At 44.2% G+C, this 27,949-nt stretch overlaps 2 protein-coding genes across 9 annotated transcripts; one reads left to right on the top strand and one right to left on the bottom strand.

The window, feature by feature from the left end:
* Nucleotides 1-329: 329 nt before the first annotated feature.
* LOC133136835 (retinol dehydrogenase 10-A-like) lies at nt 330-5,442 on the top strand. The gene is made up of 6 exons (XM_061254618.1): nt 330-1,167; nt 1,741-1,976; nt 2,717-2,815; nt 3,091-3,236; nt 3,589-3,720; nt 4,074-5,442. The coding sequence occupies exons 1-6, from the start codon at nt 885-887 to the stop codon at nt 4,210-4,212; spliced, it is 1,035 nt and encodes a 344-aa protein (XP_061110602.1). The 5' UTR covers nt 330-884; the 3' UTR covers nt 4,213-5,442.
* On the bottom strand, nt 5,440-27,949 carry LOC133136834 (double-stranded RNA-binding protein Staufen homolog 2-like). Of its 8 annotated transcripts, none has more exons than XM_061254609.1 (15): nt 27,858-27,949; nt 23,146-23,372; nt 22,071-22,204; nt 21,422-21,581; nt 20,469-20,628; nt 14,858-15,017; nt 14,491-14,598; nt 13,821-14,033; nt 13,276-13,416; nt 12,720-12,854; nt 12,502-12,598; nt 11,920-12,197; nt 10,803-10,916; nt 7,852-7,958; nt 5,440-6,903 (listed from the first exon to the last, which is right to left on the bottom strand). In XM_061254609.1, exons 2-15 carry the CDS (start codon nt 23,363-23,365, stop codon nt 6,810-6,812), a joined length of 2,121 nt encoding a protein of 706 aa, XP_061110593.1. In that variant the 5' UTR covers nt 23,366-23,372; nt 27,858-27,949; the 3' UTR covers nt 5,440-6,809. The 8 variants fall into 8 exon arrangements, with proteins under 8 accessions (XP_061110593.1, XP_061110599.1, XP_061110595.1 ...); XM_061254615.1 differs by having other exon boundaries at nt 12,538-12,598; XM_061254611.1 differs by having other exon boundaries at nt 13,276-13,413.

Here is a 27,949-nt window from a genome sequence, read left to right as displayed (position 1 = left end):
CACTGCCTGTATTATATTCGTAAATAACTGTCTTTAAATCACAAGATGTCGAATTTGAGTCACAGTCATTTAAAAATTGCTCTCCAAATTCGAATTGCTACATTTTTAAGACGTAAAATTATTTGCCATAATTCATAGAACCTAATTTGAACACAAATATCTCTCTTTATCATGAAAAAAAAAAAAGATTTACTTTTCATATTAACTTGTATTGAACATGATCAACCCCACAATAATTTAACTTAATTCAGAAGTTAGGACGAATTCTTCTTTATCTTCTTCTCTTCTTTATGTTCAGGCGGCAACGTCGTCATCCACAATATGGGGTCCTCTGGAAGTACCTGGCTTTAAAAAGAGTGAGCACCAACTTCGGAGCCAGATGTTAGCTAGTGTTTTTAAAGCTACCTGGGCTTACGCATTCGTAACAAATTTAGTTTCATTGTCAATAGGTCCTGCTATTCTTTTCCGGACTGGCTTTCGCTGGCTTTTCGTTCGTTCTGTTTTAATCTACTAAATGTGGGTGGGCGTTGACTGGTCCACAATAAACTATTTGCTACGTTAGCAAGCTAGGTAAAGTTAAGTTAATTTAAGTTAACGTTAACGTGCAAAGTGTACGCAGTGTATGCGTATATCGTTAAACAGCTGGTGTTATTTAACTTACTAACTGGGGTTGGTGGCGAACGGTCATTAGCAAAAACTTTTTGTAGAAAGTTTCTCAAACTTCATAGCTGGCTGGCAAGGAAGTGTTATATTGTAACTTCAATTAGCCCAGCTATCTCGTTGTTTTTATTTGCAAACTAGGTAGCTAGTTGGCTACTTAACTTGTAATTGTAACCCCGAACGTACTTTGTTTCCAGTTGAATTTCAGTACCCGGGCATTAGAAATGTATATTATTACGGAGTTTTTGTTGGTGACACTGAAAGTGCTGTGGGCGTTTGTTCTGGCCGGATTTAAATGGTTCGTGCGACCTAAAGAGAAGAGTGTTGCGGGTCAGGTGTGTGTGATCACTGGGGCTGGCAGTGGACTTGGGCGGTTGTTTGCCAAGGAGTTTGCGCGGCGAAGGGCTGTGCTTGTTCTGTGGGACATCAACAAACAAAGCAACGAGGAGACCGCTGAGATGGTGCGACAGATCCAACGGGAGATGACCAGCGCCGTGCAAAAAGACGGTAAGCATTACAGGTTGATCTCTCGGGCAATACCCTGTCACTGAATGTGTAGGCATGTTCCATTAAATATGACATTTAATATTACATTAATCACTTGCCTGTTGCTGTTATTGAGAGCGACTAACGTAACAGAAGTGTGGGATGTCAAGGATTCTCATGAATATCTGAAGCGAATGCAAAACCTATGATGCAAGTTTCTACCAATCCGATGACTTCATTATAGGCACTTGGTGGTATGCTACATAACTGAGGCAGGACGGTGTTCATTGGTTGGTCTGTTCTTGGGGTGTCCTGCTGCCCCGCTTAAAATGTTTTTATCGTCAGCATGGTCAGTACAGTATACAGCTATGCTGTATCGGCTGATTTAATATGGTACTAGCATCTGATTCATATGCTGGACAGGTCTGAGCAATTGCGACACCCTGCCACATCCAATGTTTCCAGAGAGTGGCTTGTCCATTGCGTAGGCATGATGGTGGCTGACTGAATATAAATTCCTGTGTAGCGGCTATGATAAAACCATGCTAGGCTATGATAATAAAACGTGCGCTCTGTCTGACCGTCTGGCCGCAGGATGTGCGCTTGGCACGCAGGAGCTGCCCGCGCTTGAGCCCCAGGTGTACACCTACGTGTGTGACGTGGGAAAGCGCGAAAGCGTTTACTCCACGGCAGAGAAGGTTCAGCGGGAGGTGGGCCACATCGACCTGCTTATCAACAACGCCGGAGTGGTGTCTGGCCACCACCTCCTGGAGTGTCCTGACGAGCTGATTGAGAGGACCATGATGGTCAACTGCCACGCGCACTTCTGGGTAAGCAAAGTGTATGAGTGGGTCTTCAGCCATTCAAGACTTTATCTATACTGTCATTCAACAAACGGTGCATGATAAACCAAAAACCATGATTGCCTTTTCTTAATGCTCATTTACATAACGTAAAAGTAGTGACAAATCTTGAGTATGCATAGTTATTGTATATGTAGTGTGTGTTTGCTCGGGGTGACACTGGAACCCTATTGCTGTAATTTGGGGTGTCTGGTCTCCATCTCCAGTGAAGCACAACTCCTGTTGCTATAGCGCTATGCCCAGTGTCTAAGGGCTTTGCACATGGGAGATCATGGGGCCTCCTGTCCCTGTGTTATAAGGGATATTGGGGGCTGACCAGGATCCTGCTTTTTGCCAGTATTATATTGATTTTCTTTTATTACAATCATGGCTTGTCCAGATGTCAGTCCAAGTATAACAAAGTTCAAGTAATTCCGCTGTCTGGCTTGCCTGGTGTATGACTCTTAGGTCTCTTGTGAAGAACCTCACAAGACTATTTTTTTAATTTTTTATTTTTTTTATTTTTTGGTAGGGCATTCTGCTTTCTCTCCATTAATTCATTCATTTTAATGAAACACTACGTGGCTGTATGGGAGAAAATGAGTATTTTGTTCTCGCATAATGGTATTTATTTAGACTCAACTCTGCAATTATTTGGCTTCCGTTCTCTCCATACATTGGTGTGAGTCATTCTGTTTGAAAGGCTGAGTTAAGTCTCTCCCTTCCAGACCACCAAGGCCTTCCTGCCCAAGATGCTGGAGATGAACCACGGGCACATAGTGACGGTGGCCAGCTCCCTGGGGCTCTTCAGCACAGCAGGGGTGGAGGTGGGTACAGCAGAACTAGTCGCATGCCATTCTCCACACATTCACAAAATGTCTCCATTTGCATCATTCCTTATTCTGTACATCCTGTCACATCTCCGTATGCAACAGTCCATACTCCACCCCCTGTGATTATTCCATGTGACATTCTTTATTCCACATACTATTGTACTATTGGCATACGGGCTATTCCACATTACTGCACCATCTCTATTGGAACAGGGATGGTATCGGGCTGCTAAGACGGCCATGGTTTTTCATTTTCTCTCCTTCCACAGGATTACTGCGCCAGCAAGTTCGGGGCCATCGGCTTCCACGAGTCCCTGAGCCACGAGCTGAAGGCTGCGGAGAAAGACGGGATCAAAATGACGCTGGTGTGCCCCTTTCTGGTGGATACCGGCATGTTCCAGGGCTGCAGGATCAGGTGGGCCTTACCTGCAGGTGTCCGTTGGCATGGAAAGTCTTCAGAAGACCAAGTGGTCATCATGGTATCTGGTCATGTTTCATTTGGATGGTGGGTACTCTACAGTGTACCCACCTTATTGAATTGGATGATGCAGAGTCTCTAAGCTCTCGGCTGTGAGATTCCCCATCCGGCTAAGATGGATGACCGCAAGTTCTGACAGAAATCCTTAGCACAAAAGCACCTGCTCACCATCTATAAATACACGTTCTGATGAATGAATACTTCCCTTATACCTTATTAAATCACATTAGCATCTGTGCTTTGAGACCATGGTTTTTGGAACGTAACCCTTGTGTGGCGCCCCCTGCAGGAAGGAGATTACGCCGTTCCTGCCCCCCCTGAAGCCGGAGTACTGTGTGAGGCAGGCTGTGAGAGCCATCCTGACCGACCAGCCCATGATCTGCACTCCCCGCCTCATGTACATGGTCAGCTTCATGAAAACGTGTGTATTAGTTCTGCTCTCCCATTCATATCATCGCAGGCCTGCTTTTATGCCTTCACCAAATGCTTAGTAGGCATCTTGGCCTGTTTGAGCAAATGATCAGCCATACTTATAAATATAATTGTATACATTTACTAAACTCCCTCCGTAGGCTTGTTGATTAATCTTGTTTGTATTTTGTCCTTACTTGAACACTGTCTTGAATACTTGAATAGTTGAATTATCTCTTCTAGCCCTCTAGTACTGCCTCCCTGTTCTCGAACACAGAACTAGGCCATCACTGTTTAGGTATGCTTCCTTTCACTCTGCTTTAGAGACCTATAACCTCATGCTCTCGGTCTCATCTCTTGCAGGATTTTGCCGTTCGACGCCGTTGTGTGCATGTACCGCTTCATCGGTGCAGACAAGTGCATGTACCCCTTCCTGGCACACAGGAAGCAGGTCACCAACAACAACCAGGACAAGACTGGGATGCAGATGGGTGCACCATGACAATGGAGAAAGACTACCTACCCACTCCCCAATGGACATTTTTACCATATTACTGTTCCATTGGAAGCTATGGACTTTCTAAATTATATTTTATGGTTGTTGCTTTTAATTACATTTTTATAAAACAAACCAGCATCTTCCTTGGAACTTGACAATCGATGAAGTATGACAATCACTGTTAAGTTGTTTTTAGCAGCTAGACTTTTCAATTAATGTAGCTGCCAGTGTCATCACATCTTTGTGTACAGTATGTTACTGTTTGGACTGTAAATCTGGTTACTTCCTTTATACACATGCAAACTCATTACGGTGGTCATCCCAGTATGGTTTCATGAGTATTGAGCAGTTTTACTAGGCAGCCGTAAGGCAAAGTGCCTTTTGGCCAGAACTGCCCCATTTAAAGAGATGTAAAACCACATACTCGGGTGAAAGTCTAGTCCTGGACATGTGCGTGCTGAATTGACTGAACTGTAGTACACACCGACGTTCTCTCATATACTGGTCAGTGCTTTCACTGTCGACATGTATGCAATGTACAGTTCTAACTCATCACCTGATCACAAATGTCCACTTGGATACATTGAGATTAATTCAGTATTAAGGGATTAAATCCTGAATCTGTGTGTGAGGCTGCTGGAGTCCGCTCCACTGGTCTTCCACATTTCCCATCCCTTCCTTCCCTGAAAGGGGGTGATCCAGTTCCCTGTGAGTTATGTCATTTAGACCTTCTCTGGTGGTAGGAAGGCTTGCTTTCCAAAAATGGCTGCATTACTGAGGTTTTGTATTTTGTTTAATAAATTGTTTATTTTGCATGGTGGTGCTGGGGGGGGGATGAAATGAACATTTGTTTTGTGATATTTTTGTGGTTGTTTTTAATCATGGCATGTAACTTAAATCAATAAAGTCATATTTTGGTGTGAACCCAGTAATAATGCATCAACAAAATTACAGATGGTTCTCTGAGCAGATTTGAATTCCTACCTAATCTAGGTTGAACAGAAATGATTTTTCCCTGGATATTTCTTTTTGAGACCTAAAATGGGACTAAGATTATACAGGCAGAATATCTAAATTCCTAAAAATGTACAGCTGTCTGCCTGGTCCAGTCCCCTATGTAGGGTGGCCATATATTCAATAAGACTTTCCTAATATTCCTGAAATTTAAAGGGAAAAATCCACTAAACGGCTCTGGCTCTGGTCATTGATTACATTAAAAAGGACAAAATGCAAGTTTTGTATCTGTTTTTTACTGTATAGGGACAGCAAGATCTCCCCCCATTTTTTAATAAAAGTTATTTTTCAAAAGCACACACACATATACACACAGGCACACAAGACACGAACATGCATAGAACAGAGAGCATGGTCAACACACGCGTGAGCACACGAGGACAGGCACACAAGCCCTCTGCACAACTCCAGACTGAACTCACTCAGCCAGAGACTAAGATGAACACTGGGCGGATTCTTCCCTGCGGTCCTGAAGGAAGTGAAACACCACACAGGCCTTTTCCACATTAAATGAGGTCATATTTACTGTATTTTAGCCATTCAGTGAGAGAAGGCTGGACATTACACAATGCATCCACAGCTGGGGACTTCCTGGAGTCACAAAAGTAATAACACCACTTTCACTCCATCGTGCTCGCTTTCAGAATACAGAAGTAAAATTAAAAGAACACTCAAATGATGTCAAGATGGGTGAACACTACACATAAAATGGTCTCACAGGACCAGGGGGGTGGGAGGGATGGGTGAACACTACACATAAAATGGTCTCACAGGACCAGGGGGGTGGGAGGTGAACTCAGCCCAGATTCCCTCTTCTCCAGAATATAGCATCTCTATACATCATGTCCAGCTCTTCTCCTTCATCAATTTCATTTTAATCTTTTTAGTTTCTATTGTTTTGTTACTTGTATGTTTTTTACTTTTTTTTATTCTTTTTTATATTTGTTTTGCATACACCGTTTGTATCTGCAAGACATAAGTCCGTACTGATAAGATGGATACTGAATATTAGCATAATAAAGAGAAGCAGGGTGACTAATATGAAGACAACAACTACAACTCACACAGCACTGGCATCGTGTCATTTCAAATACTCAAGCTTCGATATTCATAAAGTCAAATAAAACAGGAAAACAACCAAAATTAAACGACACTAGTTTTTTTCTCAATAACTGTCTTTTTTCTCAATGACATGATATATATATTTATATATTATATATCTATATGTTTTTTTAATTTTTTTTTACTATACCACAGGGCAACTAGCTGGAGAAAGAAAATCATTTTAAAAATCACCTATTAAAAGGGGAAATTGTCTACTTACATTCAGTTCAATTTCCCACAATTTAACATTACCATGCATCGATTCATTCATGTGCTTATTTTGCTTTTGACTTAACTAAATTTTCTTTGAAAATTAGCGATACAATTTAACGTGTCAGGATAGTGTTGTCTTCACATAGACTTGTTTTAAGGGTATTTAGTCTGTCCTTTTTCAGGTGCACGCCCACTCCTGTTGCGCGGTTGACAGCTTCATAAGGACGCATGTGCGTCCGTCGGCACTTTTTTGGGGGGTGGGACGTCTCCTAGGCGACGGCCTTTGAATCTTTGTAGTCCTGAGTGGTAGTGCCTGAGTTTGGCTGGGTACTGTCCATTCTGTCTCCCAGGTGATTCCCCTGTCTGAGAGAGAGAGAGAGAGAGAACGAGAGAGAGAGAGAGAGAGAGAGAGAGAGAGAGAGAGAGAGAGAGAGAGAGAGAATATGAGGGAGGAAGGGAAAGGGAGGAAGAGAGAGAGGGAGAGAGATACAATATCCAGCTAAGAGTCAAAGTTCAACCTGAAGATTTGTTTCTGTATTCCCCCACTTTAAAATGAAATGTTATTTCACACAAGACAAAGACGCCTTGTGTTTTACACCACAAACTGTCGAAAGCAACAAACTGGTCGACTGTCCTGAGGGCATAGCGATACAGGTTATGGCAGAGACTGCTGTTTAATTGGCCATAACAGGGTTTTGGTCTCTGGTGATTCCCTCAATAGTAACTTAGTTGCTTCAGTGTCCTGCAGCTACAGACTCAAGAGGCACTGGTGTTGTTTTGTGTATTTGTGTATTTCTCTCCCGATATGACAATGGTCCAAGTTTCGCTTGTGCGTTTTTCCAGAGGAGAGGGAATGAGGCAGGCTATGGTAGCATTGGGGCTGAGATAAGCACAGGGGAATTTGCATTTCGCTGCCAATAGACTGACGGTTAATAAGTGTTGTTTTGTGTATTTGTGTATTTCTCTCCCGATATGACAATGGTCCAAGTTTCGCTTGTGCGTTTTTCCAGAGGAGAGGGAATGAGGCAGGCTATGGTAGCATTGGGGCTGAGATAAGCACAGGGGAATTTGCATTTCGCTGCCAATAGACTGACGGTTAATAAGGGGGAGAACCAGCTTACGGCTAGCAGACAGAAATTTCACAACAGATAGGGGTGGGCTGATGGTTTCACTCACTGCGTATTCGTCTGACGCAAAATTCTGCTTTTACAGTTACTCACTATTAAAACCATACCCCCCACGCGATATAGAGCTAAAGAAATAGTGCTTCAGACCTCTGTGCACTTATTCATTCCCGTTAATAATGCTTACAGTTCTGCTTGTGAGTATTGGTCTCCTGATCCATTCTCTACTTTGATTGGTCCATCCATCAGGTCCAGTCCTTGTTCAGACAGCTGTTTCAAGGCACTTAGAGCAGCCTGTGACACACAAAACATCAAGTGTCAAACACAGCAATAACCCTCATCTCTCTCCGCCTGCAAGGTGCCCTTGACTGGATCTTTTCACACTTTCACTTTCTGGTAATGTAATCACTCTGGTAATGTTTTAATGAATTAACCAGCTTTGGCTTCAGTTCATTTGCAGAGAGTGTGTATCTGAAGCTTTTGGCACAATGCAGTCCTCTACAGGTGAAACTGAAACACTTTTGAAATGACTCACTCAACTTTACAAAGTTCTGTTTGGTTAAATATTACCACTCGCCACCATCTGATATTATGGGCAAATGTGCAAACACAGAACACGCTAATTGTATGAAAGCACATTCATGAAGCAATAAACAAAGGCTTGCAGTATTATTGAGAGGATATCCATAATAAAATGTTATATTTTACATTTCAGAGGTTCTATAAATGAAAAATTAAAGCTTTTCAAAATTTCATGATGACATTGTGTTGATTTTCCAGCCACAATAGCTTTAATCATTGCAATTATTAAGTGTCCTGAAAGAAGCTTGAATTTTTGTAAATGTTATTGAGCAGCAGCTGCTGTGATATGAGATTATACTGCAGGGACATTTCCCATAAACAGTGCTATTCTTCAAAAACCAGGGGCCCTGGAGGGAGCTTATGGCAGCGGTCATGCCCCTGTTATGTCCCTGTATGGGAACTCCCTAAAAACACCTCTCTGAGGAACAGTGTAAGGGGGCCGTCGCAAGATTGCGCTCCCTCTGGGGAAATCCCACAACTCCAAGGTTGGTGAAGTGTGATGTCACAGAGGGGGCGGGTCAGCCAGTCACCGGTCCTGATTACCAGTTCTCCCCCTTCCTTCTCTGAAAATCTGTAATTTTGGAATTACCAACTGATTGGAAATGTGCAACACAGTGAGAAAAAGGCAAAGAACACCAATCAAGGATTAAACATCCTCAATATCCCCACAGATAAGACCGGGAAAAGGGCAAGTGCTCACTAAACACTAAATGAGAAGTTTTTAAATATCAAAGTGTATTTCTATGGGGGAGATGGAACAAGAAAACAGGTTTCAACACATAACATTACATAACTATTAAATCGAAGTTTAGTTCTTTAGCAAGAACCGGAGACAATGAAATGAATCAATTTGTTTCTTTATGCTCTTAACCACACCGCATACAGGTTTAACGAAAACTGGTGAGACAAACACAGGAGCTGAATATAGTGCAATTAAATTGAGTATGCGCATATCCACGATGGAAATAGAGGGAGGTTTATGTACTAATATTACCTTTATTTAACAAGGTTGTCATTTAAAACATTCCCCTCCAAAAAAAACCGAGAAAAACTTGGAGCAGACATGCGAACAGCAGCGGTTTCCTGCTGCACCTCCTCTCCCAAGTTGCATTTCCAGATTCCATCCCTCCGGCATTTTCTTTTTTGTGTCCAAGTGTCCCAGAGGTGCCAAGGAAAATGGAACATCAGCCAGTGCAGAGGCGTGGGTGGGAACCCCTGGGTTTGTTATGAAAGCACTTCCACATTCCTACCACAGTTGAGGTCAGTTCCGCTTCAACTCACGCATTTCACCGTAAATTAATTTAAATTAATGAACTAAAAACGCCTGTGAGGATTTTTCAATTAGTCAAGTGAATGTCCAATTCATTTCCTGAATAGACTGAATTTAAGGAATTGACCTAGAACTGATTTCCACAGCCAGTACAATGGCAAGGTCTGTAAGCATTTCCGCGAAGAGGAAAAAACAGATCTTTATTTATTTTTCCATGTCAATTTGTTACTTAGAGACACTGCTTACATTAGATTCTGTACTGGATTAGAAATATTGAAACTGTGTTCACAAGATCCAGAATCAAACTTCCCAAATTAGTCTAATCTATCAACGTGAAGTAAGTGAATAGCATTACATAAGGGGCCTACTAAGCACATTGAGGGACCTGTGTCTTCAGTAATACTGCAGACTTCAGTAATTAAACACCAAATTTTAAGGTGAGGTATCAGCCAAGCAAATTAATTGACAATTAATGAAATTAACCTGACGGACTCATTGCGAGACCCCCCCCCCCCCCCCCCCGATGTGACCAAGGAAACAAGTGTTCACTGTGTTTAATGAAGGACCAGGAGGACATAAGCGTCTCCAAACCCTCTTGGTTTGCACGGTCTTGGTTTGGCTGCGTGTCAAAAGCCAATAAACCGCCTCTTTGTGAAGACAGAACTAATGGCTAATTAATGAACTCTCACAGAAGGCTTGGGCATTCCCTGCACTGACCTTGTTCCCAATTCTGCGTAAAGAAGTCAGATTCCGACTACATGGGAATGATGGGAGAGAGCTGGAGAGGAATGCGAAGCTTTGGAGGGACCTCATGTGTTAACATGAGATAACGAAAAGCAGGAGATTTCCTGCTTGGATGGGCCCACACAATGCCGCCCCTCCAGACTGAGTAACTGGACAAGAACACTGACGGGATTATGCAGTCATTAATAAAACAACAAATATATAATCCCATCGTGTCTGCTTCAGCGGTTACAATTTACTAATGGAAAGACAAAAGGACCTCTATCAGAGGAATGTCACGGATCATTTTATGGAATGTTGCAAAAGGCTAGGAGACTGCTAGGAGAGCGCGAATAGAAAGGCCGATCAGACTTCAATATTAAAATGACAGGTTACGTTCCACATGTTCAACCAAGGAAAAACTTGAAAATAGACTGCAAAAGAAAAGCAAATTGTATTATCTTAAAATATTATGTGATAAAACTACATGGTCATGGTCGAATTCTACCCGTCAGTTAAAATGTACCTGGTTATGCCAAGCTCCAACGTCAGTTAAAACATACCTGGTCATGGCTAGCTTCAACGGAGTTTCCGATGCCATGGAAGGTCATGTGCACAGGTGAAAGGGTCAGGTAGGTAATGTGCTCTTTGCCATTCTGACCGTCACTGTACTGCACCTGTGCATGAAAGACAGGTCTGTGTCACATGACACTCCTTCCTCAAACATCACGCAGCACATGAAAACACAACATCCCAGAACTCATCCTGCCAGGGTTAAATGGCACGGTTGTATCAGCGAAGGCTTGCTGCCATTTATAGAGAAAAAATACAGGAGCACTTTTGTGTACTTTTATCAACCAAAAACACTCCTGCAGTAGTTAATTTGTGCTCCTTGGGATTTTAAAGGATCCGTACAATGGTAATACACATTAATAAAGGTGTACTCATGATGAGAAATATTGTTTTAATTTCATCTATTTTGTGGCCGGGTACTTATGGAAGGCATAGTTCTATAATTCTAAAATAACAAAAAATGGTTTCCACAAAAACAGAGCAATGAAACTCACAATTCACAGATCTAGTCACAAGCTGTCCATGCAATTTTACCACTTTTACCACTTGAATCAATATTGAATGTAATGATACACATTGTTACAATAAGAATAAACAATGCCAACTGTATGGAAAAAAAAACACCTTTGGAAAAAGATAGATAAAAAATAATCAAGTAAAAGCACAAATATTTTGACCTCCAGGCATGGCCTGATTTGCCATGCAGGAAACCGGCTTTAGGGATAAAGTTCATCTTTACAGTCGCAGCCAAAGCTATAGCTATTGATAGATTTTCAAGTTATCTTGGTGTTTGGGTCACAAGGTCAAAGGCCAAAGATAACAGCCTCCTGGACAGTTTTAGTATTTACAGTTGCTATTGCCACTGATTATGCAAGCACATGCGCTCCTACCTGTTTATTTAGAACATGGCTGATTGAACTGTGTCAGGGGAATGCACTAACTGAATGGCTATTTGAAGACTGACCCTGCTTACAAACACCCTCGCACCCCCCTCACACACTCTACACTCTCACACTCTCACACTCTCACACTCTCACACTCTCACACTCTCACACTCTCACACTCTCACACTCCTGACCCTAGTGCGATGACATGCGAGCCCCTCACCTGGAAGCCCTGGACTCGGGCCAGGTAGTCGAGTTGCTGGGAGGGCTGTATGGAGGTGCAGGTGAGGGCGGGGGCCCGGCCCTTCATGCCCAGGGCCTCGGCCGTGGGGGACGTGCCGTTCAGCAGCAGTTCCCGCGCGATGGCCGCCGTGCTGCTGGTGCTGCTGTAAAAGGGCCCCGTCGGCATGTAGCTCACTGAGGCCCCGGGGCCCGCCTTGCTCCGGCTGGCCTCCATCTCCTGGTACACGTCTGGAGACAGGTGGAGGAGTCCCTTTTGACCTGCGGGAGGGTGGGGGATGAAAATATTCTGGAGTGAGACGGTCACGTTCTGGAGCGGTACCCTGAGCAAGGTTTAACACAAAATCCGGGTAATTAACAGTTGGACCTGGTTCCTGAAAGGACACATTTAAGAAGGTTTCAAAGGAAGAAGAATCTGCTAATTGTTAGCTGTGGATTCAGGAAAATAAATCTGCTCAGTTGGGTGTGGATTCAGCAAGATAAATCTGCACACTGTTAGGTGTGGATTGAGTAAGATAAATCTGCTCACTGTTAGGTGTGGATTCAGTAAGATAAATCTGCTCACTGTTAGGTGTGGATTCAGTAGGATAAATCTGCTCACTGTTTGGTGTGGATTCAGGAAATGATGTCTTTTGCCCATTCCATCCTTTATTGTCCACCAGCTGTGAAAAATGGTGCGAGACAAAATACTGAATCAGACCTCCAGAGATGCCTTTAATAAAATGCAATTTTAGAAATGACAGAATATTTAAAAAGCTGAAGCGAGGGACGGGCATGAGGCACCTGTTCTGGAATGTTCTGAGTGGGGGACGTGGACGCCTTGTAGCCCAGCTGCAGCAGCATGGCTTCGGCCGCATTCCGCTTCGACACCTTCTTATTGGGTCCAGTCCCTGTGGCTAGCTCAATCCCCACCTTCACCTGTTTGGACAGATGCTCACACACACACACACACACACACACACACACACACACACACACACACACACACACACACACACGTCCACGCAAAGCAGACACAATCACACGTGCACACACATAAACGCACAACAGACAGGCATACACGCATGCATACCAGACATTGCCTGAGTCTTTTGGCTGCAGAGGGGTACATTAGCCCTCAAGGCTAGAGAAGAAATATCTGCCCTGTCCTTGACACACAGAGAGATGTGACACAGAACCCTCTTCAGAAGTCAGCACAGTTGAGCCTACCTCTGTTACAGTACATAACAATAATCGGCCACTTGTGTGATTGGCTTGTTAGTTGGCTAGCAGTCACTCTGCGCGTTTGGTCCAACTAGCCAGCCTGCACTTGGACACTAACTTGTGATAGGCTGGTTACCTGCATGATGAACTCTCTGCGTCGGGGCATGCCTCTCTCAGACAGCAGGGTGTACTCCGGCTCTTTCTCCTTCTTCGCCTGCTGGATCTGTGCGAGGCGGCTGATTGGGTTCATCCCCTGTCCGTACTCTGGTCCCGCCTGCTGTGAAAGACACACATGTGCCACCTGGATTTAACATGCCAAACATACCTCACATGCTACTGCCAAAATTTCAACATGTTCCAGGCTCTTACCTTTAGCATGGTCTTAGTTCTAACCTTCAGTATGGTATTGGTTCTAACCATCAGAACAGTCTGGGTTCTTACCTTCAGTATGGTCTTGGTTCTAAGCTTCAGAAAGGCCTGGGTTCTTACCTTCAGTATGGTCTTGGTTCTAAGCTTCAGAAAGGCCTGGGTTCTTACCTTCAGTATGGTCTTGGTTCTAAGCTTCAGAAAGGCCTGGGTTCTTACCATCAGTATGGTCTTGGTTCTAACCTTCAGAAATGCCTGGGTTCTTACCTTCAGTATGGTCTTGGTTCTAACCTTCAGAAAGGCCTGGGTTCTTACCTTCAGTATGGTCTTGGGTCGCTTCTTGAAGTGCAGTTTGGGTTTCTCCACCACGGGGAGGAAGGGCAGTTTCTTCAGCTCCTGCAGGACGGAGAGGGCCGCGCGCTTTTTGGACAGCTTCTTGCTGTTCCCCTCCCCCTCGGCCGTGAACTCGCCCACGGTCACCCGTGTGAGGAAGCTCTTCATGTGCGGGGGACCGTTCTCCTTCAGAACCTGAGGATGGTGGGAAAGTGGTCAGCCTGCTGTGATACAGTTGCAGTCAGTATGGTCAAAAGCGCAACTGTTATTGCAAGCTTTGAGTATTAAATCACTAAAACATCAGGCTCTGAGCTTGTGCTTATGTATATTTAAATACATAAAACATAAAATATAATCGGTCTCATTTTTGCGTTTTGCCTGCTCCTTCTTTCGCCTTACCTACCTTAAGACATTATCTAGAATAATCTCTGTCTGGCCTACACATGCATTTGATGATTTCACATTTATATTGTAGTACATGACCATGCGTCTTAATGAAAGGCTTTACAGTTCAGTTCCAGCATAGTGTGTCCTCAGTCAGTGTGTATTTTAAGGGGCCTTGAAAGGTATAGAATGCCCCTGGGTGAGAGTATGATTACACTTGCTCTACAACACAGCTAGAAACCTTAAATCAGTTATTTTTTTATTTTACCTCAAAACTGACGGGCATGTTCCTCTTGAGGGCGATCTCGTACACCAGGCTGATCTCTGACTTGCTGGCATCACTGTTCTCCTCAGTCTCCTTCTTCTCCTCCGGGCCCTAAAATGGAGTGGGGCATATTTGAAACCCACGTCCTGCTACAAAGCTCACCTTTCCCCATTCAGAACTCCTGAAGCACAAAGCCATGCCATTTAACAACTACGGAAGTTAGCAAAAATTTTGAAAGGGATTCTTAGACTTGGGGTACTCAAACTTATTTTACTGCAATCCGCATGCAGTGCAACAGTTCTGTGGAAAAGAGTGCAGAGCACTCAGCAATTAAGTGAATTGAGTTAAAAGGTGTTGTGGGAGGAGCTACCGGTGTGGCCTTCTCTGGGATTGGCTTGTTGCGTAGGACTTGTAGGGCTTTCATGGCGGCATTGTGCCTGGCAGCTTGGCGGGTCCGGCCCTCTCCAATGAACTCGTTGTTCCCCACCATCAGCTGCACATAGAATATCTTCGGCACGGGGTAATGGTACCTGGGGGAAGGACACAAGACTGAATGGGGAGGGGGTCAGGGGAGGGAGAAAACTTGCAAACTGTACATTTGTGCACAAAAAAAGAAAGAAAAAACAGGCTATAGATTATAAAGTATTAATTTCACGTACATCTTGGTCTATGGTCATATTAATTTGAGTATATGCTTTAGCGACACAGAATACATATGTACAGAACATTGGATATGTTTCTACAGATGTTTACAGTATAAATTAGGTTACAGGATCCATCGCATTCTAATTAGAATTTACAGCTTACGCCTGTTCCAACACAATTGCGGTCTCGAAAGTTATGCAACACGTAAAGCCATTCACTAAAAATAATTACTAAACAACGGCAGAAATCCAGGACAGGCTTTCTGCTCAAGCGTGAAGGTAAGCCATTTCACAATATCCAGTAGAACTACAGTTAACTGACAACTTTGCCAATCAGGCATATAACCAATTGGAAAATGTATTAATATATTATGAAGAGAGAGATCCCACATTCCAGTCTAGCTCTTGCCAAAATATAAATGTCATTGTTTTTGTGCATTTGCACAGTGCTGTACAGTGCTATTAGCTGCATGCAATGCATGGTCATTTTTGGCCATGTCCGAGAAAAATGTTGGGTTTTACTGCCATGAGTTGATTGAGAAGGCTTTCAACAGTGTGACAGAAAGCTTGGCCTTTGTCCCTACATGGGCCGGACCGGTGGACAACCAGTTGCCTAAAAGTAGTTTTACATCATAAATTAATCTTAAGTGCAAAGTTGGAGGTGTGAAACAGGACGTCTTCTCATTTCCTGCCTCCACTTCTTGCCTCTTATCTATGATTCCCGTTTGCTGCCTCTTCCTCCTGCATCTTATCTATGCTTCCTGTTTGCTGCCTCTACTTCCTGCCTCTTATCTATGATTCCCGTTTGCTGCCTCTTCCTCCTGCATCTTATCTATGCTTCCTGTTTGCTGCCTCTACTTCCTGCATCTTATCTATGCTTCCTGTTTGCTGCCTCTACTTCCTGCATCTTATCTATGCTTCCTGTTTGCTGCCTCTACCTCCTGCATCTTATTTATGCTTCCTGTTTGCTGGGGCGGCCTGTAGTGGTTAAGGTACATTACTGGGACACGTAAAGTCGGTGGTTCTAATCCCGGTGTAGCCACAATAAGATCCGCACAGCCGTTGGGCCCTTGAGCAAGACCCTTAACCCTGCATTGTTCCAGGGGAGGATTATCTCCTGCTTAGTCTAATCAACTGTACGTCGCTCTGGATAAGAGCATCTGCCAAATGCCAATAATGTAATGTAATCTATGCTTCCTATTTGCTGCCTCTACTTCCTGCATCTTATCTATGCTTCCTGTTTGCTGCCTCTACTTCCTGCATCTTATCTATGCTTCCTGTTTGCTGCCTCTACTTCCTGTATCTTATCTATGCTTATTGTTTGCTGCCTCTACTTCCTGCATCTTATCTATGCTTCCTGTTTGCAGTGTCGACTTCGGTTTCCTGTGTCCATGTCCAGGTCATTTATGGCACGTCCCGTTTCTGGCCTCAGACTCAGAGCAGTTTCTTGGTGCATATTCGCTGTTGCACAGTCTCAGAGGACTGAGATTCCTGCAGAACGCCCACGGAGGCTCGGCCCGTGATGTACGGGAAGTGGTAGAGGAGTAGGAGGAGGAGACAACCAGCAGTTGCCATGTCATTTCCCTGAGCTACTACTCTCCCTGCTACCACAGATCCAACAGGGCCTGCACAGTCATTGTTAGGATTACACTGGAAATGTTCAGAGTTCACTGCCTGCGGGGTTCTGTCTGCACCCCACCCTCTTCCTGTCCCCAAAATAAATACACAAAACCTGGCGTGCTGAAGTTCCATTCAGCTCAGAAATTGCGGATATTCCCAGTGGCTAGAAATATGTGGACGAGGGACTTATGAAACAGATCTACCCATGATGCAACAGCATTCACTACTACCAGATGCCACCATCATTCAACATGCATACATGTACCAGCCTGATGATTAAAACGACTCCTGCTTCTTTCTGAAGGTTAGATAAGTGTGAAAATACTTTTTAAGCCGGAAATGTGCCTGAGCCTCATTGGTCCATTTAGCGCTAACAAACCCGAAACAGGTAGCCAGCGACCCAGTTAACCAGCTAAGCCACGAAGTAGCTTCTCGTCCTTGACAAACAAGTGAGACAGTCATAAACGCTGAGAAATAACAACAGCAGCCAGCCGTTACAAAACCACAGGAATCAATTCAATTAATTTCTCATATGAGATGGTTATGTAAAAACCTCCATAGACCCCGCTCCAAATGAAGTGGCAAACCATAAAAAAAGCCTGGATTTTATAATCTACTCAAGTGAAAGGTTTGGCCTTTCAATGCAAAAAATATCTTTGGTGTCTCATGGTCAAGGTTTAGCATAAGCAACTAGAGCCGAAAATATTATTTCCTGGAAGAAAAGTTGTCAATATTTCACAATGCAAACCGGTGAAATAGCTGCGTTAGCAGAACATAAAATACACTATAGTGGGGCGGCCTGTAGCGTAGTGGTTAAGGTCCCAGTGTAGCCACAATAAGATCCACACAGCCGTTGGGCCCTTGAGCAAGGCCCTTAACCCTGCTTAGTCTAGTCAACTGTACGTTGCTCTGGATAAGAGCGTCTGCCAAATGCCAATCATGTCCATAGGCCCACTGCCCTCATATGCTTTACTCATACCACCAAACTAGAGGCCAAGCACAAGCACATGCAAACTCAAATAAATATTACAAGTCTCCTAAATTAATCTATGACTAAGTTGCACTCTTAAGCACTCATCTATGCTTATATGGACAATATGCACTTGTATGGACATAACTTGATTAATATCCAGTCTTTTGGCTTATGCAAACTTTGAAGTACATACAAACATTTTTACCACAATTCACTGTTACTCAGACGATGGCCAAGACTGGATTCACCTCAGATCCATTCCCATATTGGCAGTGTAGTTACAGATCATTGGTCTGCGGAATTCTTGAGATTATAGAGCAAATTGTGAGCTGCTTGTCCTGCCACCACACAGAGTCAGTGCGAGGACTCCACACCCCAGGCTCTGGAGTCAGTGCGAGGACTCCACACCCCAGGCTCTGGAGTCAGTGCGAGGACTCCACACCCCAGGCTCTGGAGTCAGTGCGAGGACTCCACACCCCAGGCTCTGGAGTCAGTGCGAGGACTCCACACCCCAGGCTCTGGAGTCAGTGCGAGGACTCCACACCCCAGGCTCTGGAGTCAGTGCGAGGACTCCACACCCCAGGCTCTGGAGTCAGTGCGAGGACTCCACACCCCAGGCTCTGGAGTCAGTGCGAGGACACCACACCCCAGGCTCTGGAGTCAGTGCGAGGACTCCACACCCCAGGCTCTGGAGTCAGTGCGAGGACTCCACACCCCAGGCTCTGGAGTCAGTGCAAGGACAGTTTAAGGAGCTTGTCTGGTGCATTGGAACCTATGAAATACCCTCAAAAAGCGCAAACCCCACCTTCTGGTCCAATTGGTTGGCTCAATAGGACCAGGCAAGCTCAATCAAGCACAAAAAACAAAACAATTACGAATTAGACCCGGGTCTGCTGAGTGCACCTGCCCCAGTGTAGACCCTTTCTGAGAGAGGATTACAGCCAGGTGACAGCCATCTTACAGGAGGGAAGCCTGGCTCACCAAGCCACACCACATTCACACTTATCATATTGTGGGTCTTTACAGTCCAGCATAACCCAAGATAATAAAATGATAAATGAATCAACTAAATAACATCATTATTTTGAAAGAAAATAGAAAATGTGTGTTCTCCTGGATTCAGGTAATGGATTTCTCATTTAGGCTGTTAGGACCAAGTATGGAATATGGTGAATATGATTCATCCAATCATCATCATTTGTGAGCAGAAATCCTGAATTAGTCTATCAGGAGTTCCTTATGAGAAGTGGAGCGCTCAGAACTGTCCGCAACACAAATTCTTGTAAGCAGACGTATTGAGTAATATTTTCATTACATTTTCCAATGGAGGAGGGGGCCTGATACGACTCAGAGGAACACGCCTCCTGGAGTCACATGACGCAGGCTGAGTCAGGCAGCTGGGACATTCCAGCAGGTGCTAACGGGGCTCCGTCTATGACATCACAAAGGGTAAAATAAACAAATGACATCATTCTTGAGAAAGTGCTTGACCCTGGATCATTAATCAGAGACCACACACTGTAATCTTCACTGGCTCCAGTGAAAGTTCGTAAAAACAGACAATCCACTTATCAGGGCCAGACAGGAAGTAAATTACCCATTAAATGTACTAGATCTGTTCCAGTTTTGGCAGCAAAAAACACCCATGAGGAATTCTGGGATGGAAGAGTCATTGTACTTTGAACAGTCGGTCTACTGTGCGTCAGAACAAACATTGTCTGAGATGATAAAACATCCAATGAAGGAAATGGGACAACCACGAGGATAGTGAAAAGAAAAAATGTGTCTGCATCTCAGCAATTCCTGTAGTAGCAATAAAAGCATGTTACTGTAGATAGGTTTGTCTGAGCCCTTGCCGGTCCTAACTTTGCCAGTGACAGACATGGCATTTTAACTGATCAAGAAATATCATTAACCCCACCGCAACAACGATAATCCTCAATGCTACAGACATGACATCACAGCTCCAGTGTCACAGACACTGGTCACAGTCCTGCAAAAACTGAATCACCATCATCACCATTTTACAGTGACAATAATTTCTAGATTGGGATATTCTTTACAATATTCCAATCTAGTCCCAGACTGCTAGTTATATTTAAATGAATCTAATCTCATTTTACCATTACAAAGGAATTGGTGATACATTCACGCCTGGCCGAGAGTGTTAATTCCAGTGCTGATCCCACCTCAAAAAGTTTGCCAGGCATGTGCTGCCCCCAAGTGGTGAAACATGAAACATTGGTGTCATGGCTGCTCAGGGCACAATCCACCAAGAACAGACGGAAGTTTTTTTTAATATTTTTTTTCCATCTAAATTGCCTTAGGCAGGGAGCAACTTTCCTTTTAAAACTATTGACTCCCTCATAAGAGTCTAAAATAACCTCTAGTCTATAAGACGCATTTGGGCATTGTTTGTGTAACCACTGCCCAGGAGTAGAACACATTGGGACAAAGGATTCACTGTGTGGAAGGAATCAACACAAACAGCTGACCAATTAGCGCACTGATTCTGATTATGTGAAAAGACACATCAAAAGATATCATTACCATGACTCCCGTTAACTACAGGAGATTTTAGCACAAGAACCTTATTCTGTCCACACCACCATTTAATCTGGACAGGCCCTGATATGTCAGTTCCTCCAGACAAATAGAGTGAAATTTGGCCTTCGGTATTGAAATGCTTGAGCCTAATATCATTATTACCCAGAGTGCATCTGCTGCAGTGCTTGGGTAGTTACCTCTGGTTGAACATTCCTCTGAAGTTGTAGTTGGCTCTGTAGTTGGGCATGGGTTTTGGGTCCAGTGGCCTGTAGATAGCAGGCTCTCCTCGTTTCATGGCTAGCCCGTTCAGCTCCACTGTAGGGGTGATGCTACCTGAGAGACACAGGAAGAGAGAACCTCCCCATCTCCTATAAGCAATAAACAAACATTCTGGAAACCCTCATTCGCATCTCAATATATTAACGGTATTTTACATGATCTGGCAACTCTTATCCCCATTTAAAATTAATACTTGGGTGGCCTGTAGCGTAGTGGTTAAGGTACATGACTGGGACACGCAAGTGTGTACCTGTGTTACCGCCAGCGATCTGAGCATGTTCAGTGTGTACCTGTGTTACCGCCAGCGATCTGAGCATGTTCAGTGTGTACCTGTGTTACCGCCAGCGATCTGAGCATGTTCAGTGTGTACCTGTGTTACCGCATGCTCAGTGTGTACCTGTGTTCCCGCCAGCGATCTGAGCATGTTCAGTGTGTACCTGTGTTACCGCCAGCGATCTGAGCATGCTCAGTGTGTACCTGTGTTACCGCCAGCGATCTGAGCATGCTCAGTTTGTACCTGTGTTACCGCCAGTGATCTGAGCATGCTCAGTGTGTACCTGTGTTACCGCCAGCGATCTGAGCATGCTCAGTTTGTACCTGTGTTACCGCCAGCGATCTGAGCATGCTCAGTTTGTACCTGTGTTACCGCCAGTGATCTGAGCATGCTCAGTGCGTACCTGTGTTACCGCCAGTGACCTGAGCATGCTCAGTGTGTACCTGGGGTACTCCCATTTATCTAGTGTAGTACCAGGGGTAGTCTCAGTAGTCTGAGCATGCTCAGTGCAGTACCAGTGTTACCGCCAGTGGTCTGAGCATGCTCAGTGTAGTACCAGTGTTACCGCCAGTGGTCTGAGCATGCTCAGTGTAGTACCTGGGTTGCTGTTGAGTTCCATTTTGGGGGAGCGTGGAGAGGGCCTGGGTAAGTTGGTCTCAGTCAGGGCTTTGAAGGCAGTGGAGTGTTGGGCCTTTTTTATACTGGTCCCCTCCGCCTCCCAGGTCTGATCCCCCAGGGCCAGCTGCACTGTGAAGATCTGAGGGCAGTTCACACCATCACCACCTTAATCGCAGCTCCACACCAACACCACCTCAAGTCCACCTTCAGACTTTAACTACCACGGGTGGAAAGTTTACTCAAGGTCTTATAGCACGCTCAAGGTTTTTGTGCAAACAAATATTGACCAGAGGTTGGTAGAAATAATTGTTTTGCTGGAGCCAATACATTTTGCTCATGTTTGCACAATCATCATTCAGCAAACTTGGCCTGAAGACAGGCGGTGCCCCATCTAGGATTCACTCCTACAAACTTCTGTTTAAAAGAAGCCCAATTTCTCCTCACAGCTATGCCAAATCTGGCACTGCTGCCGCAGGTCAGCTTTTATAAAGAGAGAATAATGTGGCATGTTTAGCCTTCTTGTGACAATCTATTGTTTCAAGGCCTTCTAAACAGCCATTTTTGCAACAGGCACATGAAAGTGTAACTGAGTGAGACAGGAAGTGGGGAATCTGCTGGAGGCGTGTACCTTGGCATGGGCCGGTCCCCGTTCGTTCAGGAGTTTGTATTGGGGCTGGATCCTGTTGAAACGGGCCAGCTCATTGACCAGGCACATGGGAGTTTTCTCTTTAGGGTTTGCCATGTAGTCCAGGGGTGAACCTGCTGGCAAAGGGAGGCAGAGACAGGGATGATTTTGTAGCTACTTAACTGCCTTTACTTCTGTACTGTGTGCATAGCTACTGAACCATCGTTACCAGGCAGATATAGTGCAGTCCATATGCATTTGTTTCAGTAGTACAATTTCTGTTATTTTGGCCCTGTCCTCCAGCACATTGGATTTGAACACAGACTGTCGCCTTTCATTTGAGGATATTTCCATCCATGTCAGGTGATTAGTGTAGGAATTACATTTCCATAGACAATGAGGTGTATTCGATTGCTTCCTTAGTGCAGAATGCCTTCTGCCTTGAATCCAGGCTTTTAATTGCCTTTGCAGTCTGTTTTTGGCAGTTTCAAACATGAGCACCAGAGTTGTGCCAATGACAGTCAAGGAAACCATTATAGGCCTACCAAAATAAACAGTCAAACTGTCAATTAAATGCCTCCCAACTCATTGGATGGTGCTTCATCCCACAGCAAGGCAATGATCCAAAACATACACCAGTGCCCTTTCTTCTTAATGAAAAAGTTTGTTTCTGTAAGCCTACTGTTTAGCCTATGTCGCTGACCATTTTTTCTTATTTCTCATTGGCACAACTCTGGTCGTCATGTTGACAAAACTCCACAATTGCAATCAAAAGCCTAGAATGGCTAGATACTGAAGGTTTTCCTATGCCTGCACTAAGGCAGCAATGGAACATACACGACTAAAAGGAAACCTGTCCAAATACATTTGGTCCCTTAAAAAAAGGATGCAATTCCTACACGGATCACCCAATATGGTTGTGAATACCCTCAAATTACAACAGAGCCAAAAGAACAGAAATTGTACCATGTCCAAATACAAATACAGATTGCACTGTACTGTGTGCATAGGTACTGAACTGGCCTTACCAGGCAGATGTATACCTCAGTAATGCATGCGAACGTATGGCCGGTTTTACCTGGCAGGGTCATGCAGGGTTTGGTGAACACAGCAGACTCCCCAAAGCCAGGCCCCGGGCTGAGGCATGCTGGGGCAGGCGGGGGCGGTCCTGTGCCATTGACGGACGGCTGCATGCCCATGGGGCCCGAGCTGGGCGTGGCCGCGGCCGCAGAGGGGGCAACAGGGGAGTGGCCCGGCGCAGACACAGGGGCTGCCATCTGCACTTTCACTTGTGCCATCCTCTACCTGCCAGGACAACACCCAAAATCACAGCCAACCCTTCTATACCCTTTCACATTCAGAAACCAAACATTTCTGTCTCACACTGGATGTACATAATGACAGACGCGGGCCTGGATTGGAGATTAGAAAAAGACGTGCATAAAAGTCCTGTTAAACCCTGGGCTACACTGTCCCCAGCACCGTGCTGAGGTCAGTCTTTCAACTGGAAGCCATGAATTTAAAAATCAACATTATCTCTCAGCCCGATCAGCAGCAACTCTATAGGCGGGAATGGCGTGAACAATGAGTCTTTATGCTGGTGAGATTTGCTCATTGTCAGTCTGTCTGAGCTCAGCATCAAATAAGGGAGTCAGATCGTCTGTGCAGCCAGGAAGAAGTGATGGCCTTTCAGCACAGGAAGCTCAAGCGCACCCACAATCATGCACATACAGTATACACACACATACACATACACACATACACACATACACACACACATCACTGGCGATCCTCCCACTGGTCAAATAAACAGCAATGATCCAGTGCGGTAGGTGTAGGAGGTGCCCTCTTTGGAAGAGGTCCTGGCGACTGTGGTCATTGAAGGTCCCACAAATAATGGGGGTTCGTTCCCCAGTGTCCAGGCTAAATTCCCAAACTGGCTCGCTCCACTTGCCATGTAATGATCCCAAAATTTAGCAGGGGAAAAAATTGATGTGTTTTGAGCATCCTAGTTCAAAATGGCTGCTGTGCATTACCTAGGTGGGTGTTTCACATTGGTGGTAGCTGAGGAGGGTTCCCCATCACTGTAGTACTGTGAGAAAGAAGTGCGAGAAAAGCACTATATAAATGCAAAGCACTATTATAATTATAGCTCTTAGTCACGGCCATAACTGACATACAGTCAGGCTCCCACAAGTCAAATCAGACTACAAATTAGATCCATCATCTCACTTGGCCTCAGACTGAATAAGCAGTTACCAAAACCAAAACCAACCCAACCACTGTCCATTACCACAACCCAAGTTGTAGTAATTGTTATTTGTTACTGGACGCTATTCGTTAAAGGCCTATATGCCATTTACAATACCACATCCTGGTCCATGCACCATAATTTTATCTATAACTTTGTTTGCGTAGGCCTCTACCGTGCTGGGGTCTATCCCTGCCCCCTACTGGCCACACTCCCCGCTGATACTGACTGCTCCTTCTACTGATACTGGCCATATCCACTGCCTGCAAGCAATACTTTAGGATCTGGTGCAGGGTGCCCAATCATATGCCATGGAAGGCCAAGAGTATGCAGGTTTTCATTCCAACCCATCACTTTACCAGCTGACTCCACTAATTAACACACCTTCAACCAGAGAGGATGGAACTCAGTGGTGAAATCAGATGGTGTTGTGAATGAAAACCTGCATACTCCACCCTCTATGACACAAGATTGGGCACCCCTAATCTAGTGCATGGTGTGTTTGTGTCTGTATGTTCCAAAGTGCAGGAAACTCATCCAAGCTGCACACTAGAACACCTACAACTAAGCCAATCTCTCTCCTCTGCTGCACCTCCTGTGTGCTCAGCTGTACTCTGAATGAAAGCAAGATCCACAATAATGACTGTTAAACAGTCAATAAAGGAAACCAGAGCATTCTTTTTTTCTTTTTCTTTTTCTTTTTTGCCCACTTATATCTTCTCCTAATCTGGAATGCCCAGTACGCTCATCACTAAAACATTCTCTGTGATTTCCAGAGTGCAGACAAGCCTGCAGCCTGCAGACAGGCCTCCACTACAGTTATTTAGCTGACGCTTTTATCCGAAGCGACTTACAGTTGATTAGACAAAGCAGGGAAAAATCTCCCCTGGAGCACTGTGGGGTTAAGGGCCTTGCTCATGGGCAAAAACCGCCAACCTTCCAGGTCCTGGTCAAGCAACTTAGCCACTAAAGCCCCAAAGGCTTCCTCCAAAAGCATGCAAAGTCCCACTGCTCTAGCTTTTGCCTCAATGTGCCCTAGTTAAGCAGGCAGTGCGTGGCCCCAGATTTACCAGATGGGGTCACTGGTGCATGATGCGTCACAGACCTCTCACCAACTAAAATGAGTATTTTACATTCTTACCCACAGAGACACACAACATGCATTATTTTACATACTTTCCATTACACAGCTAGATCTACTGAAGCAATTCTGTTGAAGGGTACAACAGAAGTGAACCAGCAACTCTGGAGGTGTTAGACCTGTTCAATAACCACTATGCTACAAAATGGATCCTCATACTGGCTACAGTCAATTACGTGATCCCCCCCAGAGCTGCGGTCACAGTCTAGATTAGACACTAAGACCATGGGGCTCATTGACACACTAGAGTAGAGCCTTAACAGCCCTGAACCAATCTGCAGTCCCGGGTCAGTTTTTAAAGACTCACTGAAATCAAAATTCACCGTCTCCTCCATTTAGTACATTTTTCATAACTGTACAAACATATAAAATTATATATATAAAAATGCAATACTCATGCATTTTCAGTTTCAGCATTTTAAGTTTTTTTTCCAGCCAAGATTTGGCATCACTGCTTACCAGCAGGCGTGTATTTAAATCAAATGCCTGTCAATTTTCTGTTCCCCTCCAATCAATACCCATTCATGCATCAGCGTGCATTCTACCCCCCAAAGACATAGGCTAGGGCTTGGCTTCCCCCTCCTCATTTAAAGTAACTCATATCGACTCCCTGCCCTCCAGAACTTTCCCCTCAAATGAGCCATTTCACTGCCAGCCGAACACCAGCACCCAGCCACACACAGGAACAGTGAACAGGATGTGCCAACCAACCTGACCCAGTTCTCTGCTGGGTTCTCAAAGACCCCACCAGCCACAACTCATAGAACCTATTGAGTTTCTTACTGCCAACCTGAGGAAAGTTTAGGATCACTGTTAGTTTATCACATTGTTATTAAATGTAGTCTCAGACTGAACCCTGGATGGCAGTCCATAGCATCAGTCCATAGGTCCATTAGTTCATAGTCCATAGTCCATAGTCCATAGTCCATAGGTCACAAAAAACTGCTTTACTGATCTTTCAAAATGAAGAAAAAATAAAAACTATACCTGATGGTGTGCCTTTTATGCTAAATTATAGGCAAATAAACAAATGTGTAAATAAAATATTTGGGCTATGTGACATACGCCACCAAAGCATAACTTAGTAATAAAGTATTGAATAAAGTATGAAAACCCACACAAGCTAGAAGCACTTACTTACAAGCTTCATTTTGCCTTCAAAAAGAACAGCAAAGAAACAGAATGAAGCATTTCGTAAAACAGCACTACCCAGAAAATAGACAAGCGCTTGCCATTCCCATGGCAAGGTCACAGGTCAAAGGTCAAGGTCGACACACGACTCGGCAACACCACCACACTCAGCTAGCTAGAACTTGGAAAGTGGTCAGTGGACATGACTTGCGTGTGAAAACACAATTACCTAATTCAGACATTTTAACTACCTTTGCTGAGTAGTCAACTGCAAAAATATGCGGAGGCCTTTAAAATATAATCAGAGGGCAGTACCACAAGAATTTAAAGGTCATAGATATTTGTTTAATATTACTTTAATGGATATTTGAATGTATTTAGTAATCCAATAGCACAAAAGATTACCTTTGTAAGTTATAAATGGAAAATAGTATTGCTTTATTCTGCTGATGTCATCACATCTACGCTGGTTCCTAAATAATGAACCCAGCTTGCTAGCCTTGTACAGATGAGTTGGGGACCTTACAATTGTATTTAACTCGTCTGGTTTGGTGCTCTCGTTTAAAACGTAGACAGTTTTCTGGGCTAACTAACGGAGTACATAACTAGCTAGCTAATTCAGTTCACTAGCTATGGCTACATTATGCGCTGCAGTGCAACCCAATAATTTGGGTCGTTGCTCATACACGTCCTCACTATACATCTTCCGAGATCAAAAGATCACCTAGACCAAAAACAATACTAGTGCCTGCACTAAATAAACAAATGCACCCCAGCAAAAAGAGTATTTCTTAATAAATTTGAGGGAAACTCGCCAGCAAGCTTAAACAACATCATCCACTGGAATTGTGTACCGGCTCGTTCGTTGACTTGACAGCAGCATTTGGTTGAGATTATGGAGTGCAATCGTTTTTACGATGCGTTGTTAGCAATTACTTTACCTCACCGTGGCAAACTGTCAACAAATGCACATGGATAAAATAAGTATATATCATTATATCAGCGAAAAACTGTGACATTTAGCTAACATAGTACTGTTACATAGCTTACTTGCTGGCTAGCTGGCTAAAAGCGACATCATGGCTGAAAATCAACCAAACACCCCACTCCACTTGCATCTTCCAACCCCCTCGGTTTCATCCTCCATTTACGAGTCATCGGGACTTTAACATAATCTATCGATAACACAATACAAAGGTGCTGCATTGAAAGGAATCGTTAAACCTTTCGATGCAGTGTGAATGCACATTCAATTACAATATTTTACCTTTTTTCGAGGGACAGACCCCAGTTACACCTCCAACATTGGCAAACACTAAAGAGAACTGATAGGCTGCTGGAGCAAACCATTATTTGATT

The sequence above is a fragment of the Conger conger genome, chromosome 9, assembly GCF_963514075.1.
Source record: "Conger conger chromosome 9, fConCon1.1, whole genome shotgun sequence".
In the NCBI taxonomy this organism is placed as follows: Eukaryota; Metazoa; Chordata; class Actinopteri; order Anguilliformes; family Congridae; genus Conger; species Conger conger.
This window is presented reverse-complemented; position numbering and strand designations above follow the sequence as displayed.

What these genes read in the sequence shown, in the direction of transcription:
- LOC133136835 (XM_061254618.1), top strand. Translation starts at nt 885, where the DNA reads ATGTATATTATTACGGAGTTTTTGTTGGTGACACTGAAAGTGCTGTGG. An exon ending in ACTGCCACGCGCACTTCTGG is followed by an intron (nt 1,977 to 2,716) that starts GTAAGCAAAGTG and finishes TCTCCCTTCCAG; the next exon opens with ACCACCAAGGCCTTCCTGCC. An exon ending in TCAGCACAGCAGGGGTGGAG is followed by an intron (nt 2,816 to 3,090) that starts GTGGGTACAGCA and finishes CTCCTTCCACAG; the next exon opens with GATTACTGCGCCAGCAAGTT.
- LOC133136834 (XM_061254609.1), bottom strand. Translation starts at nt 23,365, where the DNA reads ATGGCACAAGTGAAAGTGCAGATGGCAGCCCCTGTGTCTGCGCCGGGC. An exon ending in ACCCTGCATGACCCTGCCAG is followed by an intron (nt 22,205 to 23,145) that starts GTAAAACCGGCC and finishes TCCCTTTGCCAG; the next exon opens with CAGGTTCACCCCTGGACTAC. An exon ending in GGAACTCAACAGCAACCCAG is followed by an intron (nt 20,629 to 21,421) that starts GTACTACACTGA and finishes GGAGATGGGGAG; the next exon opens with GTTCTCTCTTCCTGTGTCTC.